The sequence below is a fragment of the Hydra vulgaris genome, chromosome 06, assembly GCF_038396675.1.
Source record: "Hydra vulgaris chromosome 06, alternate assembly HydraT2T_AEP".
Classification (NCBI taxonomy): Eukaryota; Metazoa; Cnidaria; class Hydrozoa; order Anthoathecata; family Hydridae; genus Hydra; species Hydra vulgaris.
Genome location: NC_088925.1, coordinates 59830240 through 59857620, shown reverse-complemented (window position 1 = coordinate 59857620; position 27381 = coordinate 59830240). Strand labels below are relative to the sequence as shown.

Genomic DNA, 27381 nt, shown 5'->3' with positions numbered 1-27381 from the left:
AAATATGTTGATAGTAAAATTAAGTTACTAATAAAATCACGTTCAACAATGATAAACATTCTTACTGTAGTAAAATATAGTACTAACTGATAAATTTGAACAAATAAATATAAAATTAACAAAAACACTAAATAAATAAGAACATTAACTTGAACTTTAACTAAATCTTGAATTTGAATTAATTGGTACTAATTTGTTCAAACATAACCTTAAAAAATAAGTTTTTATAACAATTTATATGTATAACTTGTTATACATATAGTTAACTATCAGGAGTTATATGTATAACTATATGCATTTTAAAGCATATTATTTTATTTAAACATTACTTAGATCATATTACTTTGAAAACTGGACCCAGAGGCTTTATTCTCAATAACACTGTGGTACTCCAGATTAAAAATTAAAAAGTTTCTGTAAATATCCTGTTTTTGTTCGTCAATGTAGTTCGTAAGTCCCTTAAGTCTTAAGGACCTTATTATATCTAAAGTTAAAAGTTTTGGAGCATAAAAAAAGTTACAGAAACCCATCTCCATCCTATTTTTTTCTTTTTTTAATAAAGAAAATTGGGAATTCTTTGACTTTCAAACCTGCATTTCTTTGTGGGACACTGCAGTGTCCCATGCATGCAAGATTGGTTTTTAACAACATTTTAACTTGCATCAGTTAATTGTTAGCAAATAATCTACTCAAGATCTATATTTAAATAACTATTATATTATCCTAATAATAAGTCTATTTGCACAAATCTTAATCTTATTTCTATAAAGTAAGATAAAAATTATTCGTGGTACTTACATACTTGCTTGCCATTCTCTTTATTAATATAAAATATTTTCACACAATATAAACGTAACGCAATGCAATGTTGATTTAAATTTTTTTTTTTTAGTTTCCAGCTTTTAAATTAATTCCCATGCAAATCCCACAAGAAACCCACGTGGGATATCCCATGTGTGTAAATACCATATGGTTCCCACATGTAACCCATGTGGGATTACCCACATGGGTTTAAGGTGACAAATTTCCATACGGATACCACATGGGAAAATCCGTCCCACATAAATCCCATCAATCCCACACGGAACCCACGCGGAACCCATGTGGGACGCGGTTTTATTTTTCACTGGGTTAACACACCCTATCAAAATTTCACTCTTTTAAATATTGTAATATTTATTAAAATGAGTAAATTATAAAAAATAAATATAACATTTTAATACTTTGAAAAATAGTAACTAGTGGTGTATAAAATTACCTTTTTTAGAGGGGGCGTATGCCGCCCCCCCTGCTGCCCTAAACCTGAAAAAAAAAAAAAAATAATAACAATTTCACAAAAAATGTTAAAATGCTTTCTTAAACAGAAAGAAATTAGAATAAAAAACTAATTTACCACATTACAAGATGCGTTTGAATACCCATTTTGTCCTTTAAAGGGACCGATTACCCACTCCAACCTTAACAAAAAACACACAAAAACAATAAGTATTTTGAAATAAAAAATGTAATTAAGTTTTGTCTTGGCTTTTAGTGAATGATTTAATTTTTCAATTCCATTAATGAATAATTTTGCAAGCTATAAAACTTGCTGTACATTTTTATGTAATGCATATAAGTTAATTTCATTTAAATTAAAAAAGTATTAATTCTCCGGTTATAACATCAGCAACAAGATGGATTATTTTCATCTTATAATCAACAGCTTCAATATCAGTTTCATCTTGCTTCCAGTAATAAATAGTGTAAATTATATCCTGTTGTCTCTTGTTTACTTAGTCTACTCTTCCTTCATAAATAACTGTTTTTGAATCGTTAGCATGACAAAGTTTTTTTCCGGCAATTCTTTCAGACATAACATCATCTAAATCATCAAGTTGTTTGGCAAAAGTGTTTATACAAATTTATAATTTCGCTGGTAGTTAATAAACTTTCTTTTTTGTTTTTCATCCATTTTTTGTCGTTTAGATGCTACTCTATCAGCAAAAAACTTGATAACCATTCAGATACATTTTTAATACATAAATTTACCAGCAGAAGGTTGAGCAGGTGGAACTAAAGGTAGAAAAAGTTGTCATTTAAAGATATTGCAATTGCTGAGAAATGCGCACACATTAAAAAGTAATAGTTTTTAGACATACCAGTTGTTGCAGATGAACATGAAACTAAGGTTAAAAAGTGTAATAAGAAAAATTGTAGTTGATGAAAAATGCATACACAATTAGAAGGTAAAATTTTTAAAACTTACCAATCATAGAAGATGTACACGGTCCTAAGGTTAAAAAGTTGTAATAAAAAATTAATATAGCAAATGATGAATAATGGACACGCATATTAACAAGTTATATTATTTAGACATACCACTTGATGCAGAGGACGATTAAACTAAGGTAAAAAAGTTTTAAAAAAGAAGAAAAAGTTTAAAAAAAGTTTTAATAGAAAATAAATATTGCATTTGTTGAGAAATGCATACACATATTAAAAAGTAATAGTTTTTAAACTTACCACTTGTTGCAGTTAAAGTTGGAACTAAGGTTAAAAGATTGTTATAAAAAATAAATGTTGCATTTGATAAGGAATGCATAACAGGTTTTTAGAACTTACCAACTGTACCAGATGAAGATGGTTCTAAAGTTAAAAAAAGAGTAAGACACCGCAAAAAAAAAAAAAGTTTAGCATTAAAATATTCACAGAATAAAAATTCCTGGTTTTCAAAATTACTAACTATAGCAAGTGATGAAAGGAGAGTTAAAAAAATATGAGTTAAACCTAGACACATGTTTAAACTTTTGTTACTATGATTCATAACAAAAGTTATAATATACAAACTTACCAATGGTAGACCTTGTCGATTCAACTAAAGGTATGGGTATATACTTATGTAAACAATAATATATATAAATTAGTATACACCAAGAAAAAGTTATAGACAGTAATAATTATATCTTATATTTAAAAAAACTTTAGAAACATTAAGTCAATGCAAAAATGTTATGGGACTATACTTACGAAATCTCGAAAAATCTATAATGATAGTGCTAGGATCCAAACAAGAAGCAAATATTAGACATGTTTGTATAATTATTTAAATCATATATAAAGGATGAAGTAGCATACAACAGGAAAATAATAAAAGAAGATGAATGTTATTTTTATATCATTTTTAAACTAAACACTAAAAATTATGTTTGTTAACGATAAATCAGTATAAATTCGATTTGTAGACTTCTATAGAAATTAAAAGAAAAGAAGCAAATTATACAAATCATAAAATAATTTATTTTTAACAAAGTATTTGTTAATATACAAATAAGTAATATTAATACTTAATTGTGTATTAACAAATTTTTATACTTATATGACGTTTTAATGAACCTGTGAAATGATACATTTATCTATCAATAAAATCAAAACAGTTTTAATTTAATAGTATTAGATTAAAACTGTATTATTAAAAATGTATTATTAAAAATGTGTTAGTAATACATTAATCTTTTTATACTTAAGATTATCTTACCAAAATAAACAAAAAGAGTAAGGTTTTTACATTTATGTTTTTGTTTTAAAAATCGTTAGCAATAATATAATTATGAAAAAAAAAAAGTGCTTACTATCTGTTAGAGAATCTATATATTTTTGTAAGTCTTTTTTTTCCATTTTCTCTGTTTTTCTATTATCTGTTATCTAATAATAAAAATATTGCAGAAAAAAAAAATTGCTTTTCTAAGAACTGGCCCCCCTATCCGCCCCCGTATTTTAATAGTTCGCTGTTACCGAAAAAAAATTCATTAAAACAAAAATTAGGTACCAAAAGTGCTGCACTTAGTTATATATCTGCTCCCTTTTTTTTTGGCTGAAATTTGCCAGGTAAAAAGAAAATACATGTAGAAAGTAGAATAAATAATAAAAAAAGCGGGCTCAACATTTCTTTGATACGAAATTAATGTGAGAACATCGACTAAATTTTCATAGAAAATCAGCAAAAAAATTTATAAAAAGGTTAGGCAACCATACTTAAAAATAATATAAGAATCAAGCTTGACCTTTCTTCTTTCAAAAAATATCCTATGTTTATATGTGTTTCTAAGAAGAAATACCTCAAAAAAAGGTTTGCCTAAGGCTACCTAAAAAAAGTGGTATTTATAGAATAACACATAGTAAACTATCTGCTCCCTTTTTTTTTTTCTTTGAAAATTGGCATGTGTTTAGAAGATGCATGTAGAAAGTTAAATCAATAATAAAAAAAGCGGGCTCAACATTTCTTATACTATAAATTAATGTGAGAACATATACTATATTTTCAGGACCATAACAAACCATGAAAAATTAGTAGCCATACATTAAAAGTCACATAAAAATCAAGATTAACCCTTCTTCTTTTAGAAAAATATCTAGGTTTATATATGTTTCTAAAAAAAAACACCACAAAAAAACGTTTGTCTGACGCTACCTAAAAAAAAGTGAAAAAAACGTGGAACAAAATTTAAGCACAAAAATCGGCACCGTAAAACGTGATTTCCGTGTACCTATTATATACATATGCTTTGTGAAAATTGAAAACCAAACTGCACTACCATCAGCTATACTAACACCAATGCTTGCTAAAGCATTGCAAGTGGACCAATTATCACCTGATTTGGTTAATCACCGTGTTGGAGGTGCGTTTAACTTATTTATGAATTAAAAAATGATGTTTGTTGAAACTTAATATGGCTTAAGATGTAAAGGAAATCTTTTGTTTCTATAGACTATTTTTTTTATTAAAGTATTATTTTATGTATTTGGTTAAAATGTATACCTGTTTTATTTTTCTTGTGAATGATCATTTAGTGAATGATCGTCGGCAATTAATATTATTAGAAGAGGTCAGACAGCGTTTGATGAAACATTAGTTTATTGTCAACTTGCCAGTATTTTATTTTATTTAGATGCCGATCGACGTAATCCGTCAACATGCCGTGGTACGGATGCTGATGTTCGAGGGCAATTAAAGAATGGGTTTGCTTTGCAAAAGATCGTGATGGAGGGAGGAGGAGAAGAGAAGTAGCGTTGCAAAATGTTTATATATTATATTTCCAATAATAAATAACTTTTTACTAGAAACCCAAAAATTTGTTAAAAATTATTAACTTAAAACGTAGCGCCTGTAATACCTATTATGATAACAACGTTGGCTTGATGAGTATCTAATCATCCCAGTTGGTAAAATCGTTGGATATCTTACGCCAACGTTTTTCCAACATTGACCTTTATAGCTTTCTTGCTGAGACATGCCAACGCTACAATTTTCTTACAAACTAGTTAAAATGCACGGTTGCATCGTTTGCTTGGTGAGGAGCCATTTTAGCGCCTACAACCTTTTACCAAAGTTCCGCCAATATAAGGCCAACTAAGTAAAATATCATAAAAACGCGTCGCTAACTGTACCCAATTAGCCAACTTCGTTAGAAAAATGTCAGTCCAAGGTTGAAACAGCGTTTGAAGCGTTGCTTTGATGTTGGACCAACGTGTTTTTAATAAAGAGTTCTAGCTTGGTAGCACTTGGTTTGGCTAACTTTGCGCCTACAACGTAGCAGTAAGAATAGGCCAAAGTATTGCCAAAAACGTTAAGTACAAACAATGCCAACATAATCTCAATTAACAATCGATAATATGCCAATACAAGCCCAACCTCAACAATTTAATAGGTCAACATTGCCCCTACAACCTTACATTAACGGTGCGCAAATGTAAGTTCAGCGTATTATAAAGTGCATTATGCCTATGAGTCGCCAACTGCAGCAATTTGTTTTAGCCAACGTTGCGCCAAAAATTAAAAACCAAGAGTAGGCCAACGTTTTGCCAACAACGCTGAGTATAAAGGACGCCAACGTTGGGACGATGGGCAGCTGATCAAATACCGACACGACGCAAACGTACGACTAACCAAAGCGCTTTGGTGGGTCAACAATCACAAATACGTTGGGATAACGTTGAAATAATGCAAATGATTTTTTTTTTAAATTAGCTTTTTCAAGTTTTTTTAGCTTGTTGTTGTTTCAATATATGTCTTTCAGCAGTATCTGTTAGAAAAACTTTTTTTTTTTCTTCGTTTATGTAAATTTATTTACTTTTTATTTTTTATATATTTTTTTCTTTATATTTTTTAATTTATTTGCCGTATAATATTATATACAATAAAATTTACGATATTCAGGACTTCGAAAAGATCGTAATGATATACCTTATCACAAAGCCCTTTAAAAAATAAAACTCTATTTTCTTCAACAGTAAATATATCTATATACCTTATAAAAAATATATATATACTTGAAATATTTAACCATTAAATATATCATTGATTAAATACTGAGCAAACTTTAGAAGTAAAACTCACAATAAAGCGTAACACACTATAAAGCATAACTCACTATAAAATATACGAAAAAAAATTTAATAAGCATTGCTATTGTAACATGGAAAATGCATTTATATTTGGTTGTTTTCTTCCCATTTACAAAAAAATTAATTGAAAAAAATTAAGCAGCCTCTTTGATTGTAAGAGTGTCTTACAATCAAAGAGGCTAGAAGTTCAGCTCCCCAAGACTTAAGTCTTGGGGAGCTGAACTTAATTTAAAAAATCTTACCTCAATACCTTGTAAAAAGTACGCCCAGAAAGTAATCATGATACATCCAAAATTGAACAATCTTCATTCAAATTGTCAGGATAGTTTAAAAAAAAAAAGATAAAAAGCATTTGTCACATCTCTGCTTGAAGCAATAATTTTTGAAAAAATGTGACTTTCTTTAAGTACTCAATTAAATAAATAAGTACTCTAAAACATAATTTTAAATGTCTTAATGCTTTTTTGTGGAAACAGCATTTTTGTGGAAACACAAAGGAAAAAGTTAAGATAGACTTAACTTTTTCCTTTGTTTATTTCTCAAATCAAACATGAAACCATCATTAGGTGAAAAACAAGCAAATTATCAAGCGAAAACAGCACAGAGCCACAAAGATACCAAAAAAATTAATTAAGTTACGCTATATGTCTAAATGTTCTCTTGAGTTTATTGTCGTAAATGAGGTGACCTCATACATAAAATAGTAATTTATTAATAGTAAAATTGTTTTTATTCTAAATTATTATTAAAAAAATCATAAAATATCTTCAACACTATTTGTTGTGATCACTTAATCTTCTACATTTAAAAAAAACTGGTACAGAGTTTTGTCGTTGTTTTTATTATGAATGTTCTTACTATTACTAGCTGTCGGGACCAGTAAGATATGTGTCTTGGTAAGACTATTCCACATCATCCCTTTCTAAAATTATTTTTATAATACAAAAAGAATAAAATACGAAATAAAAGTATATTTACAATTGGTATAATATTTATTATTAGAAAAAGGAACATATTGTAGAAGTTTTTAAAAATTGAAAAAAAGCGAAGGTTGTTAAGAAAAAGAAACAAAATCTTTTCAACAAAGTTTATTTACATTTAAATCAATACAAAATCTTATTTATAAAAAAAAAAAAATTTTTTTTTGTAAAACAATAGGTCATTTAACAAAACAATAACAACCCTGTCTTAAATGAGAGCTAATACCCAATGTGCCTTATATGATGAGAGTCTTTTGTTCTGAGTCTAATTGTTCTGAGTCTAATTGTTCTGCAATATGCTGAAAAAGCATTGTTTTAAATTGATAAAAAACAATTATGACATAATAGTGAAGTGAAGACACTTAAACTTTTAAAATCAGTTTACCTGTTGCTGTTGTTTTTTCTTGTGCATTGTTAGAAATAGCCAAAATCTGAAGAAAAGGCACTTATTGTAAAGACGATAAAAAATCAAAAATTATTAACTAATTATCGACATAATAAGTTTCAAATATTTAAAATTTACTAAATTAAAGACATATTTTAACAGAAAACAAAGTAAACTAATGAGCAACGGTAGATCTCCAAGGTAGAAAAGAAACAAAATAACAGAAAAAAAGGTAGACATGTTTGTAATACAAACATGTCTAATTTAGTTCTGCACAATGTCTCACTTGGCGTAGCCTTGATAATGTAAATGTAATATTTTTGAAGTAAGAGATAACATGAAACATTCTTTTAAAATAATTGTACTCAATTGGTTCAAACTTATTACACCATAAATGTCTTAAAGAACCAAATAAACACAGCATTCTTTGGTAATGTAATTTAATATACTAATGCAATTTCGGAGTCATTTTTCCATAATAAACAGATAAAGAAAATTCCTAATAAGATTTCTTAAATATGTAATTTGATCATTTTTATTTATCAAAGAAAGTAAAATGTCTGATATATGACGAAACAGTAAAAAGACTTCCTAAAACGATCAAAAAATATCACTATAGACAGAAAAATAACACAGGTCAACAAAAAAAAAATTTTTTTCTGGTGCCGAACAAACAATTTGTTTTTTGTATAGCATTTCTCATTTTGATTTCAAATATGTAACTCTTTTTTTACCATCAGGTCAAGTTGTAAAGATATTTAGGTTCAAATCTTAAGTATTTAGGGTAAAGTCCCTAATATTGTCGAAAAAAAAGTTATTCAAAAGTATGTCAACCTGGTTCTCAAAAGAAGCGTATTTTCATAGAGATTTTAGAAAACATAAATATTTTTCCTTAAAATTTATTAACAAAAAAATTATGTGAAAAAATGCTAAAGACTCTTAAAAAAAAGTCAACAGAATGTTATTTATCAAAAATACACAAAATACTTATTTTTATTACAAATGAATAACATTTAAAATCTCTATGAAAATACGCTTCTTTTGAGACCCAGGTTGACATACTTTTGAATAACTTTTTTTTCGACAATATTAGGGACTTTACCCTAAATACTTAAGATTTGAACCTAAATATCTTTACAACTTGACCTGATGGTAAAAAAAGAGTCGCATATTTGAAATCAAAATGAGAAATGCTATACAAAAAACAAATTGTTTGCTCGGCACCAGAAAAAAAAAATTTTTTTGTTGACCTGTGTAATCAATAATAATTATTGGAAATAATTACTCTAAAAAGGCACCAATTTTTTGAAGCTTTTCCAGAGAGATGACTATTAGCAGAAATCAAATCGTTGCGTATTTCTCATAGGTCATTTCATGAATCATGAAATCCATAAGGAAATATTTTTATTTCATAGTTTTACTGGGTTATATTTATAATCTTATGTTCAATCAATTTTTGGATTGTCAATTTTAGAAGAAGTGGAACTATTCCCTCTAGAATATCATGATGTAAATCTCGTGGAAAAGATTCAATAACATTAAAGTAAAGCAATTTGTCCATATTGAATGATTTGTTTATTCCAAATATTGTTTTATTTGCAGAACATGATTTTAACCTGAGGATTAACGAATAATCTAAAGATCATTGCAGTAAACACCTTGGTAACTACTGTAATGCCTTTATAGCTTTAAAATATTTGATACTGTTGTTGCCATTTTAGTTAAATGTGAAATATTTTTAAAAACTACCTATAAATTTGTCGACACTTGTTTCTAAGCCACAATTTTTTTAACATAACATCTAGAGATGACCAAGTTTCAGGTTCCTAAAAGACATTTTTATAAAATTCAAAAAGTTTTAACTGGCAAAATGTTAACGACGATTCAAGCCATTAACGCAAAGATTTCAAATTAATAAAAAGCGTACGGCCTAAATATAGTTTGGTTTTTTAAAAAACAGTATTACTTAAAAAGCCCAATATGAAAAATTAAAATTCTGAAGGTTAAACAAGTATGTAACACAGGACTGTTAATGCTGTCAAATTTTCTTTTTTTTAAGTAGATAAATTTGTTTACAAAAAAATGTTTGCGCCAACTTGTTTTGACCTTCCCTATCTCCCTTGTTATTAACTGTCAAAAAAGTTCAGAACTCCTCTTTCTTCTATTTTGGTGGCGCAATTAATGAACAGACCTTAAGGAGACAGTGTTATAAAACCGTATTGTTTTGAGCATCATAAAATGTTGAAATTTAAAAATTACATTGTAAAAGTTTTTTGACAGCGAACATAGCAGCTATTATTTTATCTTATAATTCGGTGTTTGTTAATAAATAGCAGTTATTTGTAACATTGAATTGATCATAATTACTATTATTTTTATTTAAAAAACCATTATTTACAATTTTTACAAAAGATTTACATCTGGAACTAGATGTACACATGACCATTTTTTTTTTTTTGCTATGCTACATCCAAATTTTAGTACATGCAAATTAGGTACATTTTCTTCAGTTGCATCGTGTGTTGATTTTAGCTTTTGCTATGCCTTGCTTTATTTGTTTTGTCTTTTTTTCCAACACTTTCCATTACTAATATTATGTAATAAAAGTGATTGGAGCGGATCTATCATGCAAAAAAAAAAAATTTTATAATATCTAAGCGGGAGGAGGAGGGGGAAGGGGGATTAGCTCTTGCAAAAAAATAGGATAAATGTGGAGTGATAAAGAAAACAGCAACTATAGTTGAAAGTCAAATGCACCAAAAGTCACATTCAATAAACAAAAAGCAGTTTAAGAGTTGCAATCATGACATCTTGTATTTTGTGTAAAAAGACGTATACTATAATTATGCTATAATTTGTTAGCTATATAGCAAATGTTAGCTATATAGCAACGGAAAAAACAAAGCGTTGCTACGAAAAAATAAAAAAGTTTACATATACTATTTTATTAATAAAATGATTTTTAATCGTGTTATAAATAAAAAATATTTATATATATAAATATATATAATTATATATATTATATATATTTAAATATATTATATATATTTAAATATATATATATATATAAATATGCTTATATATATAAATATAAATAATTATATATATTATATATAAATACATATTTATACAAAATATTATATATCTCCGCTGCGCAGAGAAACAAGTTAAGCGCGGTACTACCAGGGGCGTGGTGGGGATCAAACTCGGAACCTCTCGCTTATAAAGTGAGCGCTCTACCACGACACCACTACCGCATATATATATATATATATATATATATATATATATATATATATATATATATATATATATATATATATATATATATATATATATATATATATATATATATATATATATATATATATATATATTCAGGCCCGTATGAAAAAAAATTATCTTATGGGGAGGGGGCAGTACTATTTCAAAACAGTTTTAAGAACAAATTTTTATTTTAGACATTTTTTCAGTCAATTTCTTCAAAATTATTTATTTGAAAAATTATTGAGGGATCAAATGCCCCAGCTGCCCCTCCTCCGGTTGCTACAAGCCTGATATATATATATCTGTATATATATCTATATATATATATCTATATATATATATATATATATATATATATATATATATATATATATATATATATATATATATATATATATATATATATATTAATGTTTTATTTTATCTGTAACTATATATTAAATTTTTTTTATTATACGAATCTATATAAGCGTCATACGATCTTAAGTGAGTCTCTGGGTTCCTTTTATAAACCTAATGAAACTCTCGCTTATTTGTATTTATTTTATTGCAACGTTTATTTAGAATAAATAACATTAGAAAGAAAATGCGAGTAAAATATTATTATTATTAAAACGAAAACAGCTTGAAAAACACGGCGTTTAAAAATGACTCATTCCGCTTTGTCGGGGGACATTTTTATTTGTGTAATCAAGCAATAAAGATCATTAACTGTTTTAGTTTTTTAAATTAAATGAAGATTTGAATTATAGTGTTTTTTACATAAATTATTAAAAATAAAAGATCATCAAATCATCATCACGATTGTAATTTATTATCGTGGGAGTTAAAAAATATAAAAAACAACGTTTCTTAAAAAATATTCGATACCGTAATTCTTGAGGGGATCGAATTAATTGGTTCGCCTTTTAAATATACTTTGAACAAATATATATATATATATATATATATATATATATATATATATATATATATATATATATATATATATATAAATATATATAAAACAAATAACAAAATCTTTCATAACGCAAACTTTTTTTTTCTTTTCTTTTCTTATTTTTCTTAATTACGCTGTTCGAATGCTAATAAAAATAAAGATATTATTTACAAGAATTAAATGTGAAGTTTTCTAACTTTCAAAGAAAAGCGATCGTCAGTTATGTTTTTATCAACAGTTTAAACTTTAAACTTTATATATATAAAAAACTAAAACATTGTAGACGGATGGTTAATACCTAAAATTTCAGTTTCTATTTTATCAACACAATAATAAATTTCTAAAGCTTCGTTATATTTTCCCATTTTGTTCAAACAGTTTGCGATATTATTAATAATTAATTAATTTCTAATTTCAAGAACAATTAATTTCTAATTTCAAGAATAATTAATTTCTAATTTCAAGAATAAATAATTTCTAAAGCTTCGTTATATTTTCCCATATTAAACAAACAGTTTGCGATATTATTTTTTGTTAACATTGATATCGGATGGTTAATACCTAAAATTTCAGTTTGTATTTTATCAACAGAATAATAAATTTCTAAAGCTTCGTTATATTTTCCCATATTGTCCAAACAGATTGCGATATTATTTTTTGTTAACATTGTATTCAGATGGTTGATACCTAAAATTTCAGTTTGTATTTTATCAACAGAATAATAAATTTCTAAAGCTTCGTTATATTTTCCCATAGCGTTCAAACAGTTTGCGATATTATGTTTTGTTTCCATCGTATCCGGATGTTTGATACCTAAAATTTTAGTTCGTATTTTATCAACAGAATAATAAATTTCTAAAGCTTCGTTATATTTTCCCATATTTTTCAAACAGATTGCGATATTATTTTTTGTTGATATTGTTTTCCGATGTTTGATACCTAAAATTTCAGTTTTTATTTTATCAACAGTATAATAAATTTCTAAAGCATCGTTATATTTTCCCATATCGCTCAAACAGATTGCGATATTATTTTTTGTTGACATTGTATCTGGATGGTTGATACCTAAAATTTCAGTTCGAATTTTATCAACAGAGTGATAAATTTCTAGAGCTTCGTTATATTTTCCCATATTGTTCAAACAGCTTGCAATATTATTTTTTGTTCCCATTGTATTCGGATGGTTGATACCTAAAATTTTAGTTCGTATTTTATCAACAGAATAATAAATTTCTAAAGCTTCGTTATATTTTCCCATAGCGTTCAAACAGTTAGCGATATTATGTTTTGTTGACATTGTATCCGGATGGTTGCTACCTAAAATTTCAGTTCGTATTTTATCAACAGAATAATGAATTTCTAGAGCTTCGTTATATTTTCCCATAGCATACAAACATATTGCGATATTAAATTTTGTATCAAGCGTGAATTCACTATTTTCACCATAAGTTTCTGTATTAAATTTTTGAATAACTTTTAATATTTCGATTGCTTCTTCAAATAAACCTGTACATACTAATAATTTTTGAATAGAAGTCGTCATATTATGGAAGGTTTTCGAAAATTTTTTTTCGTTATTACGAAACAAATAGATAAAATGATAAACAAAATGTATTCCGTAATCCGCGTGATCTTCTATTTTGTTCATTTTAACTTGAAAATAACTTTCTATTAGATCAAAAAACGTATTTATACTAGAATTTCTCTTTTGAAAACATCTACATGTTATCTGTGTAAGTTCGTGGATTGTATATCTTTTATCATCAAAACAGTTTAATAAAGAATAACTCATTAGTAATCCAATGGTTTCATCTATTAAAGATTCGTCGTTTATTTCCATGTGATTTGAAATTTCTGTTATAAACTGTTTACTGATGTTTTGACTGTCGCAATGAGATAAACAGTTTAATATTTTAAATGGAAATGATTTAGTTTTTTCTAATTTGATTAAAACTAAGTTAATTGCTTTTATTGCAGACTTTGATTCTTCTTCGGTTGGAAAAATATTATCGTCTAATATTTCTGATGGTTTTGATCTATATCGATCTATGTATTTTTTTATCGAAATTTTATGTATATTTATATATTTTATTGCTTGAGTAATTGCAAACGGATGATAACCAAGTTCTTTATTTAAGTTTCTTATGTTTTCATCTGTATTTTCTTTAATATTATTTTTAACATAAGCAAATGCTTCTTCAGAAGAAAAAACATCTACTAGAATTTTATTTAAGTTATTCGACCACGTTCTCCATTGGGAGGTAATCAACGTAAATGAATTCGGTTTTCTTGAAATGTACATTGATAAATTTTTAACACTTTCATCGTCGACATTGTCAAAAATATACAAAGTTTTTTCATTTTTATAAAAGTTGTGAATTTTTTCAACAATTACTTTTATATTAAAATATTCACCTTTCGAATCATGAACTTCAATTCCTAATATTTGACATTGGTTTCTCATTGAAGTTTGTAACATTCCAAATGCTGCGTCAATCCAAATAATGTTTTTATAGAAGTTATAAGATATTTCACAATATTTTCTGGCAATATGTGTCTTTCCGACACCCGACATTCCACATAATACTAAAGTTGACTTATTTGCATCTTGTAAAAAATAATGATGAATTTCACGGAGTAGTTTTTCGCGTGAAAATAAGTTTTCTGAAAAAGGTTGAATAAAATAAAATTCAAATTTAGTAGAAAGTTTCAACACTTTGCTATATTTTTATTTTATTTTTTTAAACGTAACTTTTAACACCTTTATATTAGCGTATTATTCTGAATTTAAAAGTCTTTATATATTTAAAAAAAAAAGTTTTTGAATATATTGTAACAATTCTATAGATTTAAAAAGCTTTGTAAACAAAGCTTAAATCCTAACTTAATAATTTGAAAAACATCAATTAATTATTGTTAGATTTAAAGAATTACAAATAAAATTACAATTTAACTTTGCTCTAAAATTTGAGTTTCGGAGTTTAAATTTCGGCCTATAAAAAAAAAATTTTTTAAAGGATGTGGTCTACCAACCCGTAATACAAATGTTTAAATTTTCATAAAAAAGTTGTGTTTTTTTTTTATATATGTATATATATATATATATTTTTTTGCGCTCTAGCTTTTGCGGAAGAAAGACATATTATTTAATAGCGAAAAGTTTTTACATAAAAAAAAAAAATGGATATTACAATGAAAAACATCGAAAAAATGATTTCTAGTAAGCTTGAAGAACATAAAAAAAGTATTCTCAAAGAAACGGAACGCTTATTAAAAGACCAGGAAAAGTCATTTACCTCAATAATAAGTGCAAATCTCAAAATTATCACAGATAGATTAGACATGCTAGAGAATGACATTAATAACAACAAATGTAAAATATCAAATATAGAAAAAGACCTACGTGACATTGAAGACAGCCTAAATTTTCAAGAAAACAACATCTCAGAAAAAATATCACAAATAAAGAAATACTACGACAAAGAAATCAATTCATTATATAAAAAATCCATAGATCTAGAAAATCGATCGAGAAGAAACAACTTAAGAATAGACGGAATACAAGAAACACTAGGCGAAAGTTGGGAAGACTGCGAAAAAGCTGTTAAAGAAATTTTCAAAATAAAACTGAAAATACAAAGCGAAGTAGTGGTTGAACGAGCTCATCGTATTGGACAATTTAAAGACAACAAACCAAGAACATTAGTTATAAAACTTTTAAACTTCCAAGACAAAAACAAAATTCTCAATGCTGTAAAGTATCTTAAAGGAACTGGCCTATACATAAATGAAGACTTCGCTCAAGAAACAATATATCATCGAAGAAAGCTCTGGGAAGAAGTTAAAAAACTAAGAAGCGAAGGTAAATACGCCATTTTAAAATACGATAAAATATTTACACGAGATTTTAAAAAATAGCGCAACACACTTTTGTTTTACTGAGTAAACGCGTTCTAAATTTTACATTCTAAAATAATGGCAATAAAAAATAAAACAATAGATTTTGAAACGATGCGCTTTAATGTCTTTGAAACCGCGAATAATATTCTCAATGACGCTGATACGCAAATTTTTCAAACGTATAATTTTAACTCTCGATATTTTGAAACAGAAACTTTCAAAACTGAACTTGAAGCTTATAAAAATAATTTTACGATAATTCACATAAATATAAGAAGCATAAATAAAAATTTTGACAAACTTAAACATTTCCTAATTGATTGCAATTATTCATTGAGTATGATTTGCCTAACAGAAACTTGGTGTTCTGATGAATCAATCCAAAATAACTCTAACTTTCAAATTCCAAATTATAAATTATTATCTTCTGAAAGGAAAGCATACAAAAAAGGAGGAGGGATTGCAACTTATGTTCGGAATGATCAAGTGATAAAAGTGAGAAAAGATCACTCCATTTCTAACCCCGATAGTGAGGTCTTTACAATAGAGATCATCAACTCCAAATTTAAAAATATTATAGTCTCTACCTGTTATAGGCCACCTGAAGGTAATATTAAAAAATGTTCTAATTATCTAGAAGAAATTTTTCTTAAAATCAATAAAGAGCAAAAAAAGTTGTTCTGTATCGGGGACTTAAACATAGATTGTTTAAAATACAAAGAGTGTCCGATCACTAAATTATTTTTTGATAACATGTTTCAACATTGTATTTTACCAATTATTAATAAACCCACACGGGTAACCTCGAATACTATTTCTGCTATAGATAACATACTAACAAACTCATTTCTAGATACCTCCTTAAAAGCAGGAATAATAAAAATTGATATAACAGATCACTTTCCAGTTTACTTTACAATAAAACATGATACAAAAATAAATAATAACTCGAAAAAAAAAATTTATAAAAGAAAAATAAATAAAAATTCTATTAAATGTTTTAAAGACGCACTATCGGCAGTAGATTGGGTTAAAGTGTATCAAGAATGTAACCTTGGGAACACAAACTCTGCATATAATACTTTCACAGATATTTTTCTAAAACACTATAATAATCATTTTCCAATCAAAGAAAAAGAAATAAAAGTAAAACATTTGAGCTGTCCATGGATCACCAGCGGAATCAAAAAATCTTCAAAAACTAAACAAAGACTATATGTTAAATATTTGAAAAACAGAAACGAAGAAAACCTATCTACTTATAAACAATATAAAAATCTTTTCGAAAAAATCAGAAAACATTCTAAAAAAGTTTATTATTCTAAATTACTTCAAAAAACTAATGGAGATACCAAAAAAACATGGAACATCATGAAAGAAATAATCGGAAAAAAGTATATAAAAACAAACAGCTTACCAGATAGAATTATTATAAATGAAATAGAACACAACGATCAGAACTCTATTGCCGAACAATTCAACAATTTCTTTGCAAATATTGGCCCTAACATGGCGTCTAAAATTCAAACCGCAAATAACTCCTTTGAAAATTATTTTACTGATCTAAATAGCGAACTAACTTTCAACGGATTAAGCTATGAAGAACTCGAAAATGCAAAAAACTCTTTAAAAATCAACAAAGCACCAGGAATTGATGAAATTTGTAGCAATATTGTAATGAGTATCTTTCCGATAATAAAGAAACCCCTCTTCAAAATATTTAAATCTTCAATTACAACAGGAACCGTTCCAGAGAAATTGAAAATTGCTAAAATTGTACCAATATATAAAACTGGAGAACCATACTTACTAAACAATTATAGACCAATCTCAATTCTTCCTGTATTCTCAAAACTCCTCGAACGAATAATTTATAATAAATTATACCAATATATAACAAACAACAATATCTTAAATACAAAACAATTCGGCTTTCAAAAGCAACATGCAACCGAACATGCAATCGTAGATCTTGTAAATAGCATCAACTACTCATTTGTTAATAAAGAATTTGTTTTAGGAATCTTTATAGATTTATCGAAAGCATTCGATACTGTTGATCATGCTATCCTGCTAAAAAAATTGGAAAAATATGGCGTAAAAAATGTTGCATTACTCTGGTTTAAAAATTTTTTGCTAAACAGACAGCAATGTGTTAATACTGATGAAAATATCTGTTTAAAATTGCTTAAGATTAAATGTGGCGTTCCCCAAGGTTCCATTCTAGCTCCCTTATTGTTCTTAATATACATTAACGATCTTCCAAAAGTCTTAAATAAACTTGATGTAATAATGTTTGCAGATGATACTAATTTATTTTATTCATCTCAGTCTATCGAAGAACTCTTTGAAACAACGAATATCGAACTTGAAAAACTTAATATCTGGCTAAAATCTAATAAATTATCTTTAAACACAGAAAAAACCAATTACATTTTATTCCATCCCAACCAAAAAAGAAAAAAAATACCTAATATATTACCATTGCTAAAAATAGAAAACAAAAATATTGAAAGAACCTCAATAACAAAATTTCTAGGTTTACTAATTGACGAAAATATTTCATGGAAAGCACACATTGACTATTTAAATACAAAAATAACCAAAAACATTGGCGTGCTATACAAAGCTAGACCAATGTTATCCCAAGAAAATCTAAAACATCTTTATTTCTCATTTATACAGACCTATTATACATATGGTAATATAGCATGGGCAAGTACCAATAAATCCAATTTGAAATCACTTTATCGACGTCAAAAACATGCCGTTAGAATTGTCTATAAAAAAGACAAATTCACTCATGCTGAACCTGTTAAAACTCCTTAATGCACTAAACGTCTATAGAATAAACATTTATCAAAACTTATTGTTTATGCTGAAATATAAACTCGGGCTTGTCCCATCACATTTCTCAAATGATTTCTTTAAAAGCAATAGAAATAGATATGACACTCGAGAAGTAGGAAACTTTAATATACCGTTTAGAAAAACAAAACTATCGCGTTTCACAATTTCATATCGCGGTCCCTATCTCTATAATAAACTGATATCCAGAAATGCCATAATTACAAAATTAGATAACCAAAATTGTTTGAAAATCTTACTAAAAAAATTCGTTTTAAATATAAACAATTATATGAACTTACACTAAACTAATACTGAAACTAGAGCCAAAATTAACGTTGAAGCGAAAATCCCAAAAAACTTCAATAACAAATATTAATATAAAAAATATATAAATCAAAAATAATTTTATTTATGCCTAATCATATATTTATGTGTGCAAAATCTAGCATTTATCAATTATTTTTTATCTTACATTTTATTATATGTGAATCCAATATAAAATGAACTACCATTATATTTTGTGAAACTAGAAACATGTAAAAACAAAAATGCAAAAAATATTACTAGTACAAGCGGTTTCTTGATGACAAGACCATCTGGTCTTCTGCAAGTTTCCCGCGTTCTTTTAATAATAATGATACCCTGCAGTTATATTCTTTGTATTCTATAAAGTTGTGAGATTTTATTTTTTCTCTTACCATCATATATTTTATAAAAATTGTAAATTTGTATCAGTTATATAGATAGAATCACAATATTGTAAAGATAAAAGAACAAAAAAAAAAAAAAAAAAAAAAAAAATATATATATATATATATATATATATATATATACATATATATATATATACATATATATATATATATATATATATATATATATATATATATATATATATATATATATATATATATATATATATATATATATATATATATATATATATATATATATATATATATATATATATATATATATATATATATATAGAGGACTAATTTTATGTGTGTATGTACTAGAATGAGATAAATAAATTGAGCAAATGAGAATTCATTACATTGTAGAATATCTTTATTTTTAATAAAAATATTGTAATTGACAAAATGCATTAAAATAGCAGTGGTTGTATTAATTTTAAAGTTAGTTAACAAAACTTAAAGAGATTTTAGTATTTTTCGTAGAAAAAGTAAGTACTACTTTAGTTATAACATATTCTTTATTTATTTGAGTATGCGTAATGGTAAAATTGTTTTCTAAACCTTTCAAAGTGGGCCGAGGACATCATTGTACACCAGCAAAACGCAACATTATTTTGAAACACCATAGAGAGGGTAAATCTTACTCATAAATACAAAATATTCTCGGATGTTCAGCAAAGATGATTTCAAATGCCATAAATTATATAGCAAAAGTTGAAAAACGAGGCGGGAAACGTAAGACTACCGCGCAAGAAGACCGAAGAATTGTTAGATTTGTTAAAAGCAAACCATTTTCTTCGGCCAAGCAAGTCAAAGATGATCTTGAACTACAGGTGAGTGAAATAACAGTTCGTAGACGCTTAAGAGAGAAAAGTTTATATGCACGCAGTCCACGAAAGGTCCCTTTGTTGACAAAAAAACATACCGCTAAACGTTTGCAGTTCGCAAACCAACCTCTGAATTGGCCCATCAAAAAGCGGCGCAACGTATTATGGACTGATGAATCAAAAATAGTTCTTTATGAAGGTACATGTTCAAGACAATATATAAGACGTCCATCTAATACAGAATTCCAGCAAAAATATACCATTAAGTCTGTAAAACATTGTGGAGCCAAAGTCATGGAATTGGGCTGTTTCTCATATAATGGTGTCGGACCTATTTATGAGATTAATGGTATCATGGACCAAAATATATATGTCGATATCCTCAATAATGTCGTGCTGCCTTATGCTAATAAAGATATGCCGTTAAAATGGGTCTTTCAACAAGACAACGACCCAAAACACACTAGTTGTAAGGCAAAAGAGTGGTTTCAGGTCAATGGGGTTGAGGGTATGGAGTGGTCTGCTCAGTCACCTGACCTAAACCCCATTGAAAACTTATGGGGAGACGTTAAAAAAGCAGTTTCAACTGCTAATCCAACTAATGCTCAGCAGTCATGAAAAGCTACTCAACAAGGATGGTACGCAATACCTGCAGAAAAATGTCAATACCTAGTTGACTCAATGCATCAGCGTTGTAAAGCCATTATCCAAAACAAAGGTTTTGCAACGAAATACTAAGGGTAAATGTTGTTATATTATACTTATTTTTAACTTTAAAAAATTTGCAATTTTAATGTTTAATACCATAAAAAATAATTTTTTCTCTATTTTCAGACACCACTGCTATTTCAATGACTACGAGCTTTCTTGACATTTTTGTTTTTTTTTCTGAAATAAAATGTAAAACTATTATTGATGTAATTTTTTTGTTCTATTAGATGAAGTGTAAAATAAATGCAATAAATTTTTTTCAGTAATAAGTAAAAAAAATTGCTTAATAGTTTTCAAAATATTCCAGGTACAGCTATTTTCATGCTCATAACTGTATATATATTAATCAGGAGTCCTGCCAGCATTTTTTGGTTTTCGAGATATCTAATTTCCATACATGGAGCAAACTCCAAATATTTTTATGTTTATACTTATGTCAAATAAGGATGCTTTGCAAAAAATTGAGATATTGGAGCCTGGGAACAAACCATGTATCTATATGTGAGTGTGTGCATTCACTTTTTATCCTTTTAGTTTTGTTATCTTTATATATATACAGGCTTGGCTCGTGGTTTTTTTTGTGTGTGTGCAAAAAAAATTTGACGCCTTTGATTTTTTTCAATAAGGTACTAAAAAGCCATATTATAAGCAAAACCTGGCCACTATTTTCTATAGTTATATATTATTATCGTTTAAAAGTAAAGCGAAGCCATTATCAATTTGTATGTTTTCTAATTTCTAATTGTCAAATTATTTTAAAATAGGTTTATAGTTTATAAACTATAATATTTTGATTATAATTTTAAGGCAAATTAAATTCATTTATGACAAAAAAATTAAACAACATGAGTTGTGATTAAAACTTATTTCTTTATTAATCAAAAATAAAATTAACAAAAATTAAATAATCCAAGTAATAACAGTAGAAAAACGAAAATAAAATTAATTAGAAAAACATGACAAAAAAATATGTTTAAATAAAAAATATTGCATAAAATATTAAACTTTACTACTAAGGGATTCGCCTGGCTTTGATTTTAGCAAAATCTTTACGCAACAGATCTAGGTTAATAGATTTGGCAATGTCGATTCTATGGAGATTATTGCCAAACCATTCAAATTTTCTTGCCCCATAGTTGATCGCTGATAATTTTTAATCATTTTTAATTTAGAAAAAGTTTAGCAACAAAAGCGGGCAAAGTTAATAGCACTCTTAATGCAATCAGTGCATTTGGAAAGAGTTCTTCAACGTTGTTATTATAAACCTATTTCAAAATGTTTTCTGGGTTAGTATCATCTTCAATTTTTCGAGACAACAACTTCAGCTCAATTTATAATTCGTTTGCGTCAAGATCTTTGCTTTCTTTATAAGTTAATGTTGTTTCTAATAATTTAAATTTATATATGAGTTCATTGTTCTCCATTTCATCACATTTTTTAATATCATACAAAAGTTCAAAAGGTAGCATAACACTTGAAAATGATTCAAAACGTTCTTTCATTGAAGAAATTGCTATTGTAAATAATACGTCGAAAAATTTCCTTTTGAATTTCATTTTAGGAATAATGGACTCGGGTGCTTCAGGCTCCTCTCCAAAAAAAAATGCGTTTTTTTTCGGATCCGATTTTCTACCTCTTTTATTTTCGCCTAAAATCGTTAGTTAAATCCGCATCTATAGCGCATACTTTAGCTTCTGAAATATATTTAGCGAAAGAAACTTCGGAATTACGAGAAATCAAAAATTCTGTTATTTTTTTTAACACACTACCTGCTGATCTCACATCCATGCTCTGTAATTGTAATAATTTTCTCGTACAATTTATTTCTGATAGAACATCTTGCCAGATTATTAGACCACAAATAAATTCAAAACTGTCTAATTTTGATGCGATTGATTCAGCTGTTATGCGTGTAAGTGCATCTTTTTCCAATTGAACGACTTCTTTTAACGCTGAATAAATACCTTTCAGTCCGCTTTTCAAAGCACTAATGGCATTAATATGGCTTTCCAATCGTGTATAACTTAATGATTTCACTGTCAATTTACAACACATGGATATGAAAATATGCCAACGCTTTGGCGATCTTGAGAAAAAATTGTAAACTGTTTGGATGGTTGAAAAAAAATTAATAATTTCAATATCTCCTTTTACTGCATCAACAACGACTAAATTTAAGGAGTGGCAGACTCATGCAATGAGGAAAGCCCTTGGATTTATATTTGTAATATGAGCCTGAACACCGTTTATTTTTCCACGCATATTGGCTCCATTATCGTAGCCTTGACCACTCGGATTCATAATTGATAAGCCATTTGTGTCAAAAAAGTTAATATTTCTTCGGTCATCTTCGCTCCGGTTGAATCCAAAATGTTAATAAATTCCAAAAAACTTTCTTTAACTTCCACACTAGCATTATTACCTTCGGTTGATTTTGTTATGTGGACATAACGCAGAACAGTGTACATTCTACAATGACGGAAAAATATATTGTACTTTTTACCAATTCCAAAATATTATCCTTTGTAGCTTTAGCGATCAATAAAATATTTTCTTCCTGGATATTTTTTCCCAAGTAATGAGGCTTTTTTGGATTTTCTACTGCTCGTTTAACATGTTTCTCTAACACCGGATCAAACTTTAAAAACAACTCAACAATTTTAAAATATTTACCATTATTTTTGGTGAATATTCTGTCTGAAGATCCTCTAAATGCAATATTTTCTGAGGCCATCATTAAAATAATTGAGGTTATTCGCTTGAGCACTTCATCCCAATGTTCAACTTCACTCAAGTATAATTTATTAGCTAGACAATCAACGGCTTGACCACAAAAAAGCCGTTTTTTAAGTTCAATCCACTTTCCATTCATCGCTACTAAATATTTTACAACAAAAACAGAATACCCGATCTACTTTGGATGAATATACAAGCCAGGTTCTTTTAAATAATTCACCATTTGCTGTTTTTCGATGAAAATGTATTTTGTAAAATGATCGACCCAAACTGTCTTTTGGGTACTGGTTAATATTAGCTTGTATTGGCCCTTTGGAAACTATATTTTGAATTTGCAAATTCTGCCAATTTTCTAGCCAATCTGTTATATTACAAAAATCATTACAGCTAGATATATTCTAAGCACTTTTTTCTACCTCATTATTTAAACATTCATCTTGATTAGCTGTACTAGTGCTAGCATTTAATTCAACATTAACGTTAGTTTCGTCAGTTTCAGATACAGACTTTTCACCAGTTACAAAATATTCATCATACTCACGCTCATGTGTATCGATTTCTTCAACTATCTTATCAGAAATGTCTTCATTTTGCCTAACTTGCAGAAAGCTGTTCAGCGTTTTTAAATTGCTCTTTCAGCCTGTTTTCCCTATTTTGTTTGTTTTGCCAATCAGACAATTTCGGTTTCCGATCCATGTTACAGCAAATAATTTTTAATATTTAACTTTTCAGTATTATAATTCAAATTCACTTACAGTGAGTTTATGATTCAAATTCACTTACTTTAAACTTTAAATTCCTTTTCAAAATGTGAAAATGAAAACTAACTGACAACATTTTTATGTAGCGCTAAAAATACAATACTTATTTATTTAAATTTTGAAAAAATAGAAATTAAGATTCCTTTGATAATAAAAATTCATTAGGAGGCGCATTTTCATTTATAAAAAAAGGAAAAAAATACTTTACAAAAATTAAAAACTAAAAAAATATAATTTCATATTGTATAAAATTTATATTTCATATAATCTTGCAGACGCCTTTGAGTTTTCGGCGCCTGCGAAGCCTGTGTGCATTGCACACATTTCAAGCACGCTTGGAGCCGGGCCTATATATATATATATATATATATATATATATATATATATATATATATATATATATATATATATATATATATATATATATATATATATATATATATATATATATATATATATATATATATATATATATATATTACATACATTTTTAAATTTTTTTTTCTTAGTTATTCTCAATCTAACAAAATAAATTAAAAAAAAAAAGAAAAAGAAATAGAAGGATAAAATGTAAAAAAACTTTTTTTTATTTATGTATTTCTTTCTTTCTTTATTTAAAATATAATTTTTAAGAAAATTAATAAGAAAATAATCTAAAAGATTTTTTTTATAATCTTGTAGGCGCCTTTGAATTTTCGGCGCCTGCGAAGCCTGCGTGCATTGCACACTTCGAACACGCTTCGAGCCGGGCCTATATATATATATATATATATATATATATATATATATATATATATATATATATATATATATATATATATATATATATATATATATATATATATATATATATATATATATATATATATATATATATATATATATATATATATATATATATATGTATATATATTTATTATGTACATTTTTAAATTTTTTTCCTTAATTATTCTCAATCTGACAAAATAAATTAAAAAAAAAAGTAAAAGAAAGAGGAGGATAAAATATAAAAAATATTTTTTTTTTAAATTTTTTTTTATTTATGTATTTCTTTCTTTCTTTCTTTAAAATATAGTTTTTAAGAAAATTTAATTAATATCTAAAAGATTTTGTATTATCTTATACGGTTTTTAAAAGCTATGCTATGTATGGTATTATTGCTATGTATGGTTTTAGTGATAAGACAACTATAATCTTCTTTTTGCTCCTGTCATGTAAATTATTATTTAAATACTTAGTCATTGTAATTATCGCCAAACGGCGAAATATATATATATATATATATATATATATATATATATATATATATATATATATATATATATATATATATGTATATATATATACATATATATATATGTATATAAAAAAAATATATACAAATATATTAAAAAATAATAATAATAATTTAAATAGCTGTTAATAAATGAGTAATAATAATAAAGTTGTGTTAAAACATTTTTTTATTAGGATCTTGATTTATGTTTAACTCTTGTTTAATTTATGTTTAATTTTTAGATATATTTGAGCAAATATATTGAATATGTGGTTTCCATGTAAGATTCTCGTCGAGAACTACTCCAAAAAATTTATTTTAATCTCTTTTTATTTCAATTTTAACAATATAAATTATATGCTAATTTTGAGTGTATAGCGTTTTTTAGGGAGCAAATGGAAAATAACTCATTTAGTTTTAATAATGCAAAGAGTTATTTAAAATGTTCCACGTAAAAAAAAACTTGACTTACAAAATATAGTAGGTAGACAGTAGCGCTCCTTTTAAAGTTTTTAAATTTAAGTTTGACTAGAAATGAATTTCCCAGTTCCAAAGTATGCCTAATTTAAGTTATATTTCCACATAAATTTTTGTGACATTTTATTAGCGTCTTGTCTACTCGAATATTAAAAGATACTTCTGCTTTTATTTTATCAAGTCTTTAGAAAAACGTTTTATATTATATAGTGTTACGTTTTTTAATTTTTGTTGTCTTATATTTACGGTATAGACTAAGGGGCTTGGTGATAAGACCAATTATGTCTTCTTCTTGCCCCTGCTATTTGTATTTATATTATGCTTTACGACTTTAATAATTTTATATGGCAAAAAAAAAAAAAAAAAAAAAATTAAAAGAAAAAAAAAATAACAATAACAATAATAATAATAGTAGTAATAATAACAATAATAACAACAATAGGAATAATACATAAAAATATCATTTAATATATATATAATAATAATATAAAAAATTACCCATAAATGAACTAAATTTATGGCAATCTTCTTGATTTGATTCCATTTAGTTTTGAAACTAAAGTTCTGCTAAAAAATTATATAAAGTATGAGTAAACGTAATAAAATTAGTTCAAAAAAACTAATTAATCAAATCTAAAAGTTACATAATATTAACTTACAGAAAATAAATGATACATCTTTTCTAATCTTCACATACAATAAGATATACAAAAATAATAATACGTTATAGCTGTATATATACCTACTTTTCAACATTTGAGTTTATTTGAAGTAAACGTTTTTAACTTTAAAAAATGAAATTAAGAGAATGCTTTTAGATATTAAATACATTAAAACGTACTTAATATCTAAAAGCTAAACCTTGTTTACTTATATGTTATTATTTGTTGAAAATAAAATGTATGTTTATTTTGTCATAAAACAATAATAAACAATTTTACCATTTAACGTGAAAACTCATGATACGAAATAATACACTTTAATTAAAAGTTATTTAGATCATACTGTTAATAATCACGTGTAAATAATTTAATATAGTACAGCTACAATACAAACTTAATACTACTATATCACTATAATACAAACTTTAAGCCCTACTATTAGTAGGGCTTAAAGTTTGTTATTGACTTTATGTAAGATAATATGGTAAAAACCTTCTATACAAATTGTTTTTTTTAATAACTCCACTAAT

The 27381-nt window shown here is 26.5% G+C and overlaps 1 protein-coding gene and 1 long non-coding RNA gene across 7 annotated transcripts; one reads left to right on the top strand and one right to left on the bottom strand.

Annotated features, from left to right (window-relative positions):
• Positions 1 to 12034: 12034 nt before the first annotated feature.
• LOC136082047 (uncharacterized) lies at positions 12035 to 27264 on the bottom strand. Of its 6 annotated transcripts, none has more exons than XM_065800621.1 (4): positions 27131 to 27206; positions 26688 to 26756; positions 19268 to 19367; positions 12035 to 14617 (listed from the first exon to the last, which is right to left on the bottom strand). In XM_065800621.1, exon 4 carries the CDS (start codon positions 14526 to 14528, stop codon positions 12414 to 12416), a length of 2115 nt encoding a protein of 704 aa, XP_065656693.1. In that variant the 5' UTR covers positions 14529 to 14617; positions 19268 to 19367; positions 26688 to 26756; positions 27131 to 27206; the 3' UTR covers positions 12035 to 12413. The 6 variants fall into 6 exon arrangements, with proteins under 6 accessions (XP_065656693.1, XP_065656691.1, XP_065656692.1 ...); XM_065800619.1 differs by having other exon boundaries at positions 26936 to 27135; XM_065800620.1 differs by lacking the exon at positions 27131 to 27206 and adding an exon at positions 26849 to 27122.
• Positions 19708 to 21137, top strand: LOC136082048 (uncharacterized). Its single transcript, XR_010639373.1, has 2 exons — positions 19708 to 20968; positions 21063 to 21137. It is a non-coding gene; the product is annotated as an uncharacterized LOC136082048 (long non-coding RNA).
• Positions 27265 to 27381: the final 117 nt, after the last annotated feature.